General features: G+C 48.4%; 1 protein-coding gene across 1 annotated transcript in view; it reads left to right on the top strand.

Annotated features, from left to right (window-relative positions):
* LOC149328553 (female-specific histamine-binding protein 2-like) overlaps positions 1 to 10,329 on the top strand; it is a 28,969-nt gene extending 18,640 nt beyond the window's left edge. The window contains exon 5 of the mRNA XM_089559019.1: positions 10,190 to 10,329. Within this exon, the coding sequence (XP_089415145.1) occupies positions 10,190 to 10,329 (140 nt within the window). The remainder of the gene's footprint in view (positions 1 to 10,189) is intronic.
* Positions 10,330 to 14,042: the final 3,713 nt, after the last annotated feature.

Here is a 14,042-nt window from a genome sequence, read left to right as displayed (position 1 = left end):
AAGTGGACGTCCAATCACTTCAGGTGAAGCGCGCACGTCTGGCGAATGTCCAGCTGTAACAAGGAGAAACAAAGGGCCTCACGAAGCCTGGATGCAGTCATGTCGTGCCGTTCCCCATAGGGAAACTGCGTAAACTTGCGTGCCGAGGCGGCATAGAAGGCAAGACGAGTTAGGGCCGTTGGTGCATTCTTCCCGAGACCGCACGGTACCAGGACCCGCCGCCTACTTCCGAGCCAGTATAGCAGTAAAGGCCGCCCCCCATAGTCCAAATCGTCCACAAGTCGTGCTGTCCATTTCACGCACAATATCAGGCAAAAAGTAACTAGACACGGCATACTCCAGCCTCCGCACTCGCGGGCCAGAGGAAGGTGGGTACGCGCGACGAGCTCTGTCCTGCGTTCCCATAACCAGCTGAAAAGCAAGGTATTGCGCTCTCGAACGGCAGGAGTGGGAGGGAGTGCCACACGTGCCACAAACCAGAGTTCAGAGCTCAGGACGTTCTTCACAAAGTACTCCGTGTCCCCCAGCGGCAATAGAGACGCAGATACCGCGGCCATTTCCTGGTGCACGGTGCTCACAATCCGCTGCCATGTGCGCGGAGACACGCCGACCGCCCAGAAAGTCACGCAAAGAGTAGTGACGCGTTCGGTGACGGTGACGGCAAGCCCCTCCCCCCCCTCCTTCCCTCCCCCGGCACTGAGCGAGTGGGCCAGCCCAAACAGAGCGCCTGCCTTTTACTAGAGTTCAACTTGCCACCAGAGAGGAGCGCGTGCTCAGCATACTCGCGCGAGAAACTCACGAGGTTGTCTGTATCGCGTAGTAGCAGGGTGACTTCATCTGCGTAGGAAAGAACTTTGACATGCGCGGCACCAAGCAGCGGCAGTCTGCGTATCCCACTGGAACCTTGCACGGGTCTCTACAGTGGGTTCATCGCGAGGGCGAACAGAACGGGCGAAAGCGGGCAGCCCTGCCTGACACCCCGCATGACGGGAAAGCTTCGCGTGGCAGAGCCGTTCAGTAAGATTTCCGCCATCGTTGTCGCATGTAGCTGTGGTAACAGTGTGATCAAACGAGCGGGGAAGTTATAGCCCTTGAGTACTTCGAACAGATAGGCCGTGTTCTAGGACGTCGAGCACCCTCTCCTGGTCTACGTTGAGTATAGCCCCGCTACTCTCGCGATTGTTGGCTGAAGCAATCAGGTCACGAATGAGGCTCAGCGGAGCGAAGATATTGCGGCCCGGGACCGAGCAAAACTGGTGGGAGCTAATAAGGTTCGGAAGAAAGCGGTTGACTCGGGCGCCAAGCTGGGTTGTGAGGACCTTATAATACACGTTAAGCAGCGTAATAGATCACCAGCGTGACAATTGCGCTTGTCCGCGCCGAATTTTGGGAGGAGCGTTATACGACCGCGGCGAAAAGAGTGGGGGATAAACTTTCCTTTGAACACAGCGTTCAAAGTCGCTACAAGAGTGTGTTTGATGCGGGGCCACTCCGCTCTGTATAATTTTACTGGGATGCTGCCAGCTCCCGGGGATGCGCCAGAGCTCATCCCGCGCAGAACTTTCCACACTTCACTGCCTGTGATTGGGCGCATGATCGATTGCGCTTCCTCTAGTTCAAGCCGCGGGAGTTGGGAGGCGAAACGAGCCAGGCGTTCTGCAAGTTCGCGGCCTGTACCAGAATGCTCACAGCAACCAGTCCGGAGAATAAATTCCAAAATATGCGCTGAATATCACGCCGTTCAGAGCTCTCTCGTTGTTCCTCGCCGAACACTGGTGAGAGAAATATCCACATTTTCTCCGTCGCCCCTGCACCACGTGCAAGGCTCAAGATATCCGGGTTGGAAATGGGGCGGTGGTGGGCCGCCGAAGCTACGGCAGCGCGCGACTGCTGACATAAAAGTCGCGAGTACCGTCGGCTCTTAAATTGGAAGTAGGCTCGCGTTTCCGGAGCCTGCGATCCTACTAGCCTCACAATACGGATGCGTCGTAGACATTCTCTTATGTCAGCTGCCTCCCGCTCTCGCTTTCACTGCCCAGCACGGATGCACGCGCCCGGCCTCTCCTGTTTAAGGGAGTCCCAGCCGCGTAGCCGGAACTCGGATCGCGCCAGCGACTCTGTGACCGCACCCTCACTTCTATCAGAGCAGTTGGATCTTACAGCACTGATACATCAAGTCTCCAGATATTGCTACGGTCTCCGGGCTGACAGGTCAGGTTAAGGACAAACGAGAGCGGGCGATGGTCCGGCACTTAATCTGCATCTCTCGGCAAGTTTAGGACATGGCACTGCGCGACCGCCTTCAAAAGTTTCAGTGGAACATAACTACAAGCGCTCAAGCCTGGTGCTACTCAACCTATCTATCCAAGAGCACCAAACGACGCGCCGTGTAAATGCATCCACGCATCCATGAAACTGAATTGGCTTAGAGTGCGCCCCAATTCAACAGTCCGCGTTAAAGACCCTCGCACCTCGCCAACTGAAGGTATATCTCGGTCGAGGGCAAGCACGCAGTCAAAATCCCCAAGAAAGAAAGAACGGGTGGCTATTCAAAAGAAACGGGTGCAAAAGAATAGAGGAACTCCTTGGTCTGGGAGAGATCGGCCGGCGCATACACATTGACGACGCGGATGTTGTGCTGACCTTGATAAAAATCAAACGCGATAACGCGCTCCTCAGTGTCGAACAGGCAGCGACTGCCATCAAGCAGGCTGCGCCTAAACACCACCACTCCCACACCACGACAGCGACACGAGCTAAAAGTGAAATAAACCTTTCACCGAAGACCGATCGTTAAACGCGTTCACATCGCAGCAAGTGCGAAGGTTACATTCTTGCAAGAACAAATAAATAACATTTATGTGCTCTGGCGAAAGGCACTACCTCACGCTGCTTGTCTGGGTTACGAAAAAAATGAAGGCTGAGTGTCGGAAGTGTTAAGAAAATGGGAAGTGAAAGAAAAACCGTGATAATAGCCGTCATGCCTCTCTGGGATTTTAGAAGTACATTTCATTATCGGAGGAGCTACGGTCCGTGCCACGTTCGTGGGGCCTGACTCGGGGCATCTTGGCGGTTGGTACCGGTGACAAAGCATCCGTGTCGCTGGGCGAGAATTGGTCCATGGGGTATACGCTGAGCGCGTGTCGCCTGGCTTCCGAGGAGGTCATCGAGGACGTGGGAGTGTGGGACCCCGGCGTTGGTGTCCCCGAGCAAAGTGGCGTCCTCGAAGGACGACTCGACTAACTCCGCCCAACATGCTCCGGGGGGTTGTCTCGTCTACGGCCGGCTGCAAGTCTTCTCCGGTTGCCGTTGCAGCCTCAGTTGCCGGGAGCCCAGCGGCAAAGGTCGCCGTGCAGGGCACTGAAGCCGTCTGCTGCGGAACGTTAGCCGAGCCAGAAGCGAGCCCTTCATTGGCCAGATGCTCCGGCAGCCGGCAGCCCGCTTCCTCCGTGGCGTTAATCGGGCTCGCGTTACCCGCCGGCTGACCGTGGACCTTAGCTTGAGCTGCAGCCGCGAAGGACCGCCGCTGAGTGCAGTCCGCGGTGGCTTGTTTTTCATCGCACCGTTGGCAGCTCGCTGTGCAGCCCTCGGTCGCATGCGTGAAGACCGGGCACCGCTCTCACCTCCGAGTCTTGCACCCCACCGCCATGCGGCCCTCCTGGCTGCATCGGGCGCAGACCCACTGCACCCCTGGTGCGGTGCTCCAACATCACCTAGAGGTCTCGGAAGATCATAAATTTGGGTACAGGGTTTCGCTGCTTGAGTCGCACCACCACCCGCGTGCCAGTAAACTTCCGCGGGTTGTCACATGTTAAACACCGCGCATCTTGTCATAGCGGGCCAGAGCCGCGACCACGATGTTGTCAGGCACGTACGGGTGCAGTCGGTAGATGGTCACGAACACGACTGACGGGCCCACAGGATCGACGGAGACACGTTGGTTTCCCAGGTTAACGGCACCGGACGTAGATAACTTCCTGGCGTGCGCCTGGGACCACATAGACACCAAGTACTTGCTGCCGCCGAGGTTCTCCATGCACAGCGCGCCGTCGGCTCCGGTGACATCCGCTGACGGCGTCTATGACATCATTGTGGTGGCTAGAAAGCACCCTCAGGCACCACGATGCAGAAGCAATGTGCCTTGGTAGGCGTTGGCGCCCCAGGATGAGCTGGCAGACGGGCGGAGTGCCACTGCTAGACTACGACAGCAGTAGCTGTACTCGGCGATTGTCGGGCAGCGTGACACCCGAGTACAACCCACATTAAATTATGTTGTTGTTGTTGTCTTGACTGAGAGAAGGATGAAAAGGAAATTGCACGGGCCTGCCCGCTGGCTCGAGCCAAGCCACCGCCGCTGCCACATGCAGACAGAAGAGTTTTATTACAAGATCAGAGAAAAAGTAAAGAAAAGACGCGCGTCGCAGCAAGCACTGCGTCCGCCGGAGCAGACGGTGCTGAAGAAACAGATAAGCGGCCGAAGCCGCATTCGCCGAAGCGAGGACAGATCCCACCTTCAATTAAATTATGTCGACCCGAAGTATAGTTCCGTCTGCGTCTGGTAGACATCAAAGTCGGGCCAGTTAGTCCCGATATTAGTGTAAACTCTGTGTGCCAACCGTTTTCAGCAGAATGTTACGGATAGTGGCATGCAAGTAAACGTTTCTTCCAGCATCAATTTTTTAGTCAAGTTAGAGCATAGCTCACGGCATGCATTCGAACCGGTGACCTATGCACCCCACATTTCACGTCTTTAAAATGTTCTTGAGAACATTCCGGCTCAATAGTTTGTCGCAGAGTGATCGGGGCGGTTGTGGTGGTGGTGAAAACATTTATTTATAACGGACAGGGAGTATGTTTGGATCAGTGCATAAGGGACCGATCCTTACGAACACTAGGTGCAGGTCCCTAGTTTGGGACCCCTGTGGCGGTGGCCGCCGCCCCGGAGCCCCCGACTAAGTATTGTGGGGCCTGTAAGTCATGGAAGCCGAGCAGGGTAGCCTCCTAGTCCTCCCGAGTTGGGTTGGGGTTGGAATGAATAGCCGAGCTGGCGGGGCAGGCCCACACCTTGTGATAGGTGTCCGAAGACACCGCATTACAGTGCCGGAAGCTGCCGCTAAAGAAGGGGTCAAAATGTTTTCGTGCTGCCGGGCACAGAAAGGGATTGGTGAGAAGGCGGAGAAAGAGCCGCTCATCCGCCTTCTTCAGGCCTTTACTTGAGCTAGGGCAAAGGCGATGACTATCTTGTTAGTAGGTTGTAATGTCTTTGAATGTGTAAACCGAATTAAAATCGGGTTCCCGATTGGTGGGGAAGAGAAAACAACCCGGTGAGAGAGCGCGCGGGCGGCTGCGTCTGCTGCCTCGTTTCCTGTCAACCCCTGATGAGCAGGGGCCCATATAAGATAACGGTGCGCGGTGTCCGTATCCCGTATGCAATTTTGGTAGATTCGATAGGCTAGGAAAAGATTGTAGCCTTGTTCGACGTTCCGACAGGCCCCTCGCGAGTCGGTGATTATGTATTTTGACTCGGAATGTGAGGCCGCGAGAGCAATCGCGACCTCTTCTGCTTGTGTTGCGCTGCGGGCTGTGAAGGTGAGGCCGTTAACTGTGTTGCTGTTGTGAACTACCGCGGCCGTGTACCATCCCCCGTGGTGAGGGCCGGAGCCGTCCAAGTAGTATACACCTCTTTTGTTGTCATAATGTGGGGCTAGGGCTTGCGCTCGGGCCAGGCGCATTTTGTGTAGCATAAAATTACCAGTCAGAGCCCAGCTCGATATCGTGTTATACGGGTGGAGAGAAGAACCGAGGCAGCTTGGGAGGCTGCACCCTGCGCCTTTTTGCCCTGGCTTCCTGATGCACACTATACAGACGGGTTGGGGCGTCGCTTCAGCCCCACCCAGCCCTTAGCGAAAAAGAGGATGTGCTAAAAATGCATTTCAAACGTATTGTATTAATTTCATATTTATTTCGCATTTTTTTGTCCCTATGCTTAAACTGCAATACGAATGCTTTCTAAGTATACTAGGAATAATATTTTAAACGTTCTTAAAAATACGTGAAAAGTACATTTTTGCCCGCTTAGCATATTTATAATGCATTAAAAATATATTAAAAATATACCTTAGAAATATACTAAAAATATACATTTAATACATTAAAAATGTGTTTACTCGGGCCTAAAAAAAATCTACTGGGCGGCTCCATGGAATGACAAGGGTTAATTCTTCAACTGGAGAACAAATCGTACACGGGTATTTATCATTAATCAACAGGAGTCTGATATTGTAAGGTCACGTGATTGAAGGGGAACGGCAGATACCTACACACAGCATACCAAGACGACAGTGACACAGCAAACAACAAATCCTACGACAAGCGCTATACTTGGCTTGCCGTATATATACCCAGCGAAAGCGACGGACTATTTTGCGCGGTGAGGCCTTTTTTGCGCAAATACTGTGGGTTGCCAAATTATCGCAGAAGTACCCTACTGGTCGCGTTTGAATCTGGGGTTAATCGAGAACGGAATTGCTAGTTGAAACTTGCGTCAGGCACAGGTCAGGAGTCGAACTGCCAACCAACAGATACATGGGTGTGTAAGGGAGCCGGTCTGCCCTGCCATACGGGGGCCTTTCCGCTGGCTTATTCGGACCCAGAAGTACCCAAGGCGCTTTTGCTGGTATAATGCTATCACGATCTCACACGGAAATGTTCGAATGACATTTAGTGGAATGAAATTCGAGAATAGGAATGACATTCGGACTCGACGGACTGCCGCGGTGCTGCACGACACTTTCGAAACGCATTCGAAAGCCTCAGCTCGTTTTCAGTGTACAGCGACGACGACGACGGCGGTCACACTAGTCCGACAATGACAGTATATATCACGCTGAACAACAGCATGTAATTATAGTGAAATATCTAGTTTACTATAATATGATTCTAGAGGGACACGTTTTTCAGGCCAACGACACCGACGAATCCGGTCGGCGGACGGTCAGCCTTGTCGGCGGCTGAAGCGAGAGCACGGTGATGAGGCGGCGGTGTGTATATGCTCGCGCTTCTAAATGAGTGAAACGAACGGCTATATTTCACGTGTGCACACCTGAACACTCACCAGCGATAAGCGCTTGCCAAATAAATTTCAATCGACGACGGCTCTGTTCCCTTCCGCGACGACTAGGCCCAGCGAGTTCACAGGGTTGGATCTGTGATTTCGGCGGTTGTGAAGAGCGAATCACAAGCTTAGCGAATGCAAATGGTCACCAGGTGTAGTTTTGGCAACAATGACCTGAAATCAACTATTGCTTACATCGCAGGGCACGCGTACGATGAACGGGAATCGCCGGTGTGACCCGGACTGCCGAGCCGTGCTTTACGGCCAGGAGCAGTCGTCGCCGACGCTAGTTTGTGGATAACAAGTTAGGCCGTTTCAGTTAAAGCGAACAGTCGCCAGACATACTTCTGGATAAAGTAGTTTAAAAAAAAGTACTGGTCACGTCGGAGAAAGCCGGGACAAGAAGCGAGAAGCGCCAGTCCTGCGCGATGCCAACAACCCGGCTTTCTCAGGGGTTCGATCGCATCATCGCTTCCCACATATTGTCGCACTGCGCAAGCACGAGTATAACCAGTAAAAAAGAGAACAGATTGTTTAATAGAACGAAAGCGCAGATTTCGCTTTATGTTATGTAAACAAGCGATGTAAACAACAGTATGAGTGCAGTCGTCCTCATCGGCGCACTCCCGGGGAAATTTCATGCTGACGCGGTTAATATTCATTGGCGTAATATTATCTTCAAGCACTCCCTTAGACAGAACACGTGTAGCATCGTTAGATGACATTCGGTTGGAAGGCATTCGAAGCGCCCGTGTAGCAGGGGTATAAGTGGTGATCACCTTCCTTCTAGAAGTTACCATAAACGAAAGGATGACAAGAAAGGGAAAGTTTTCACTCTTCGCTGAAACGTCATTTCGAGCCCTAGATTGTTCCACGGTAGCTTGAAGTGTAATGCAAATATGTTTACGCGGACAACCCATTTGTTAGAATTTAAATATACTTCAGACGGATTAATTGCGTATTTACGAAAGTACACTTTAAATAGATGGCCAGCACCAAAATGCGATGTCCCGAAACTCGATTTTGAGCATTAGATTGTTCAACGACAGCTTGTAGTGCGCTGCATACATGCTAATGCGGACTGCCAATTTGCTAGAATTTCAGTGTTCTTTGGACGAATTAATGGCGTATTTACGGAAGTACACTTCAAATACATTGACGACACGCAAATGCCTTTTCCCGAAACGCGATTTCGAGCACTGGACAGTTCAACGGCAGATAGAAGTGTGCAAAGACGTTTAAAAGGACTGCCCGTTTGTTAGTATATTTCGGATGAATTAATTTCATATTTACGAAAGTTCACTTTTAATACATTGACAAGATGCTAAAACTGCATACATATACGTTTACAAGGGCTGCCCGTTTTCTAGAATTGAAGTATACTTTCGATGAATTAATTTCATATTTCCGAAAATACACTTTTAATACACTGACAATATGCTAAAACTGCGTACATATTTTTTCACGTATTTGAAAAGGGCTCGAAGTATGCTTTAAGTGAGGTATTTTTGGCACATTTTAAAAATATATTTCGAATACCAAGCATGAAATTTCAGAAACGTATTTCCTACATATTTTTAGTGCATTCATGAATACAAAATATGTTTAAAATACATTTTAAATAGCCCACCGTATATTCCAAACGTATTAGTTTTTGCTAAGGGAGTGACTGACCTGAGTGTGGAAGGACAGCTAGAAGTAAGAATAAAAGCAACCGACGTCAAAAAGAAAGGATAGGAAAGAAAGTGCAAAGAAGTAGTTTAGACTGTGAAAATTGTTTGGCAAAATAAATTACGACTTGGCAAATAAATTACAAAACAGGTTTGTGAATTTGCTCCACTCTTGCGGCTGATGACTAAGCGAAAAAAATAGCATGTTTTCCGTGCTAAATTACGAATTTATTTATTAATTCTATTCTTTACGTATACCGCAGACTTACCCTGGACTCTCATTAGGTCGTGTGGAAGCTATATTGAATTTATAGAGTAGATACACGTCTTGCACTTCTCCGTCACGATCCGTATGGAAGTTTGACTCAATACTGATTATTTTCTGGCTACTGAAGTTGGGTTCCAGCAATGTTATCATTTCTGCATAAGGGGAGACTAGGAAGAGATTTATCGTGTGCACGAAGATTACTTAGCCTTTATTCGGAAGCCCGTCTCTGTTTGGCCGATATAGTGAAGCTGACGAGTTGAGCACTCGAGAAGGTGTACCACGACCCAGCTGTTGTAATTAAAGTTTGCGTTGAGGCTTAGTGCAGGGTGAAGAGCAAGCACTTAAAGGATTGCAAATTGGGGGCAAGGTAGAAATTACGGGACTCCGTAAAAGTAGATTTGCAGCGTGGACTTAGGGTGAGTGTGTGTGCGTGTATAATATACACGCTGTGCACTGTGACACGTGGCAATTCAATTACTTTTTTGGGGTCGCGCCAAGTTCGCGAAAAACACCCTTGCTGTCGCAAGCCCACCGATGGCAGATCCTGCCACGCACGCCAGGGGCGCGTCGCTTTACCGCTCCTACACTGCGCCAGAAGTGGTATGAAAACTCGCAGCGATCGATGAATATAAATTGCATAATGGTCAATTACGCATATAATATGGGCAATTACCCATCAGCACTCTCGCGTCATACACTAAAGGAGGAGCTTATGTGTCCCGTTCGATTTTTTTATACAACTTTTCTTAAACAAAAAAACGGTGAACCTTCTCACGCCACTGCACAGATAGGAGAGAAAAAATAATGCTCATCTGTTCGGAAATATACACCCCCCTCTCACCTGCGACCGCAGCAGGAGCATTTGCTGTTATTTTATCGTGAAAGCCTTGCACTGACTACAATCCTGGCGAGGCCACTTTTTTTTGTCGCTAAAAGAAGCGTTCCTGACCGGTAGCTAGGCGTACAGTCACCGCGGCTTTTCCGGGGGACAAAATGAATCGCGAAACTTCGTGGGAAATTATTAATGTCTACTTTTTACTGTATCTTCAAGTTACGATGATGAAAAACACATGTTTTTGCATGACAGGGCCAAAATCTCGAATAAGAGCATGTTTCTGTATTCTTTTTTTTTTCCAGGTTGTGAACTCTGGGTGAACGATAAGTACGTTGACAAGATACCAAAATGCTGTTTATTCGTATACAACTATTTCTGCACGCCAAAGGGCACCAAAAGATACTACATTTACAGAAAGAAAATGTGCAATAGGAACGAATAATGAGAATTCCTCTTAAAACCAGGCCTGTGATTGCATTTATTGTAGGCAATGACGCCGTTTTTTTCCACATTTCTTTCTTGCCTAAGCTAGATAAGGCACAATAAAATGTTTTTTTTTTAAATTAATACATCAATTCTTGAGTCAAATCATAGACTGTCTACGATCCATTCTTTCCATTTGCTAATTGCGGTCCATCGCTGCGAGGCCGTAGTTACCATGGCCTGCGTTTAATTATTTTATCACTATATATTCCTGGAACATACTGGCTCCGCAAGTTCGATTCGGAGCACTATTCGAATTCATTGACAAACGCTGTAATGCAAACTGATTTAACTCATAGCCAAACTGTGCGACTCGCCGACGATTGAGATCACAAGTTTTGTTTGTGGAGAAATCCGAGGCAACGGGCGTTCATAGGTTCCAAACAAAGTTTGTTCTGATCAACACAACACCCCTTAGAGAACAAAGTCGTTAAAATCCAATGACGGCGTGCCTGTGACAGGTGCAGCTGGCTGGAACACTATCTCTGAGGAGACGCAAATTTCAGACAGTGCTGGATGATGCTGCAGACCATTGTCTTATCCGCTCTCTTTCAGCGGCAGACAACATGCTGAGCTCAATCCTGCATTTTTGCGAAAGTGGTAGGCGCTTAAAAATGATTGATTTGCGTTGTTAGGACAAATTCGAATAAGGTGTGATATCAAATGGGTTTTGACTTCAGTTTCGCTGCTCAGATCTAGTGTTTAACGATGGCGATTCGGATAGCGATAATGAATTTATTTTATCTGTGGCTATTCTCGTGTTTACATTCAGAGATCCTTAGAAGTGCTTTACCTATCCTGGAGCAGTGAAGTTGCGGTTACACGATGTGCCGATGGCCTTTTATGGCAGGTACTATCATTCGTAAGACTCGGTTTGCTTTGGTTGGGTTGCTCCAGATTGCTCCTCACGAGCAGTCTCTCGGAGTTATTACAGCTTTCACCTGACGACTTGGTGGGCAAGTCACTATATATATATATATATATATATATATATATATATGGAATAAGAGACGAGGTATGAGGGTCTCGTTATCAATATGAGAGAAGCCAACAGCCAGAGAAACCAAGGGGCACAGGGGATTTTTTAATTTATTTATTGATTTTGTGCTGCTGTTAGGTTTAGAGTATTACTGAATATGTTATCGCTTCAAGCTAATTGATTTGAAAAGCTGAAGAAAAAAAATGGCTGAGGCTTAGCTGAGGTTAAGCCTAGTCAGATGCGAAGCATATTGATAGCTAGGCTTGGTAAAGTTCCTCGCTTTGTTCTTCAGTTGTTGTAGAACGTTGTCGCCGAGCCGCATATTGAGCACGCCGCTTAGCCAGACGTTCATCCCGCTCTACATCGGTCTCTGTAGCACGCTGAAGCTTTCGCTTCTCGTTCAAATCAGCCCTGCTTCTAGGCGGCATCCCAACACCTGGCCGCCTCGTAAGTGCCCGGAGAGCGAGGCAAGCTCAGCTTTATACCGCTGCTGTAGCGTCACGTGGTCAGCTGCAGCGCCTCTGGTGTGGAGCCTCCACCGCCGCGGCCGACCGCGCGAGCCGGCAGCCCACCTCTCCTCTGCTGTGACGTCATGTTGTCACGTGGTGTCACGTGGTCACGCTAAAGGTCAATGGTAGCTCCACCGCCGCGCTCGACGGGCTGTAGTGTAGCTCTAGTAATATGCTTCGCATAAAAACAACCACATGCCGCCGGTGGGATCCGAACCCAATCAATCAGATAGCTGATTTTACCGTCTCCTGGACAGCGATCCAACTGCTCAGTTTAAAATGGGTTTTGAAAAAACCCTGTCCAATCTCATTCTCAGTAATAAACTTGATAAAAGTACAGTCAATTCTATAATTCCACTGATCCCTGTACCAGGCAGATTTTACTTATTGCCCAAAATTCACAAACCCAACAACCCTGGCCGACCAATGATTTCCGGAATAGGAACCGTGACTGAAAGACTGTCAAGCTACGTTGACACCCTTATCAACAAAATTCCTGCAACATTTCAGTCCTTCATAAAGGACACAGCACACTTCCTAGCCGATATAGCCGACATCAGCATCCCCCATGGTGCTTTGCTTGTAACCTTATGATGTTGCGTCGCTTTATACTAACATTCCCCATTTCGACGTCATCCAGTCAGCTGTGCAGGCTTTTGAGAAGTAAGACTTTGGTTCTAACGTTGATGGTCCCACGCCAGCCATACTTTTGAAATGAATACTCCAACTTAAAAGCTTCGAATTTGATAGTATACATTATGTCCAGATAAACGGGACATCGATGGGCTCAAGGATTGATCCCAACTACGCCAACATAGTTATGGGTGTATTAGAAGATCAGTTTCTTGCTACACAACCATTAAAACCCTTCTACTGCAAAAGATTCATTGACGACATTTTTGTTATCTGGGAGCACGGTGAAGCTGAACTTCTATCATTTATCTCTAGTTTTATTAACGCGCATCAGGCGATTACTTTCTCTCATTCTTACTCGGCAACCACAATTAGTTTTCTAGATGTGACAGTTTTAATAAAGAATGGCAAACTTAGCACAGTTTTATACCGGAAACCCACTGACAGACCACAATACTTAGGTTACGAAAGCAGGCACCTTAAACACTGGAAGACTAGCCTCCCATACGGTCAAGCCGTCCGCTTTAAACGGATATGTTCTGACTAGCGCGACTTCGAAAGAAACTGTACTAACCTCTGAAACGCCCTGACTAAACGGAAATATCCTGCGCGATTAATAAACGACGCTGTAGGACGCGCTGGCCTTCTTGACCGTGAGGCACTTCTCAAAGCAAGACACCAACCATCCCATCAATCGCATATAAAGCTGGCACTAACCCACTCAGCATCGGTTCCAAACGTTCATTCCAAACGGTTCCAAACGGCATTTTGAAAAAACAGCATGTCATTCTCATGCAAAGTGATCGACTCCAACACATTTTTCAACAAGCTCCCCGGGTCGTCTATCGCCGTAGCATAAACCTCAGTGACATTCTTACTTCTTCTAAAGCAAGCACAAGTATGTCAACCGGCTGTCATCCATGTAATAAATCACGTTGCAAAGTCTGCGCGCAGAAGATGACATCAGTAACGGCTTCCAGCATTGCATCGAACTTTAAAGTAATCACTTTAAGCAACGTAATCTACATGCTCTAATGCTCAGTCTACAAAATTCGGTGTATTGGCCAAACAGAAACACCGTTCAGATATAGTTTTAATAATCAGAAAGCTCATTGCAAGACAGTGCCTAGCCTTCCTATCTCTAAACATGTGAAGAACACTACGGACTCTTTTGAAAAAAATTCAAGTAACTTTACTGGAATCAGGCTTCAAGACCCATCATGAACGCAAAGTTCGTTAATCATTTTATATACACAAATTTAATACTCTTTCTTGCGGTCGCAATGAAAATGTTGGGCAGCTGACTTGTCTATCGTCATAAACGCAACACTTTATAGTATCATGCCGTGTTTCATCTACACTGATCATTTCCGTCCTCTTTTTACTGTTAGCGCTACTTTTTCTTTCTTAGTAAACTGCTTATCTCTGAAACAGCCCCACATCTTAGTACCATAGCCTTTCACAAGAGGCGTTGTTTGATCAAAAGTGGTATTCGCCTGTGTCCTCGTGTCTGATGATTTCATTTTTATGTTATTTTTATATTTTTTTGGT

The sequence above is a fragment of the Amblyomma mixtum genome, chromosome 9 (assembly GCF_055824585.1).
Source record: "Amblyomma mixtum isolate Tamu chromosome 9, ASM5582458v1, whole genome shotgun sequence".
Lineage (NCBI taxonomy): Eukaryota > Metazoa > Arthropoda > Arachnida > Ixodida > Ixodidae > Amblyomma > Amblyomma mixtum.
Note: the sequence above shows the minus strand (reverse complement) of the source record. Positions and strands in the feature narration are given on the sequence as shown.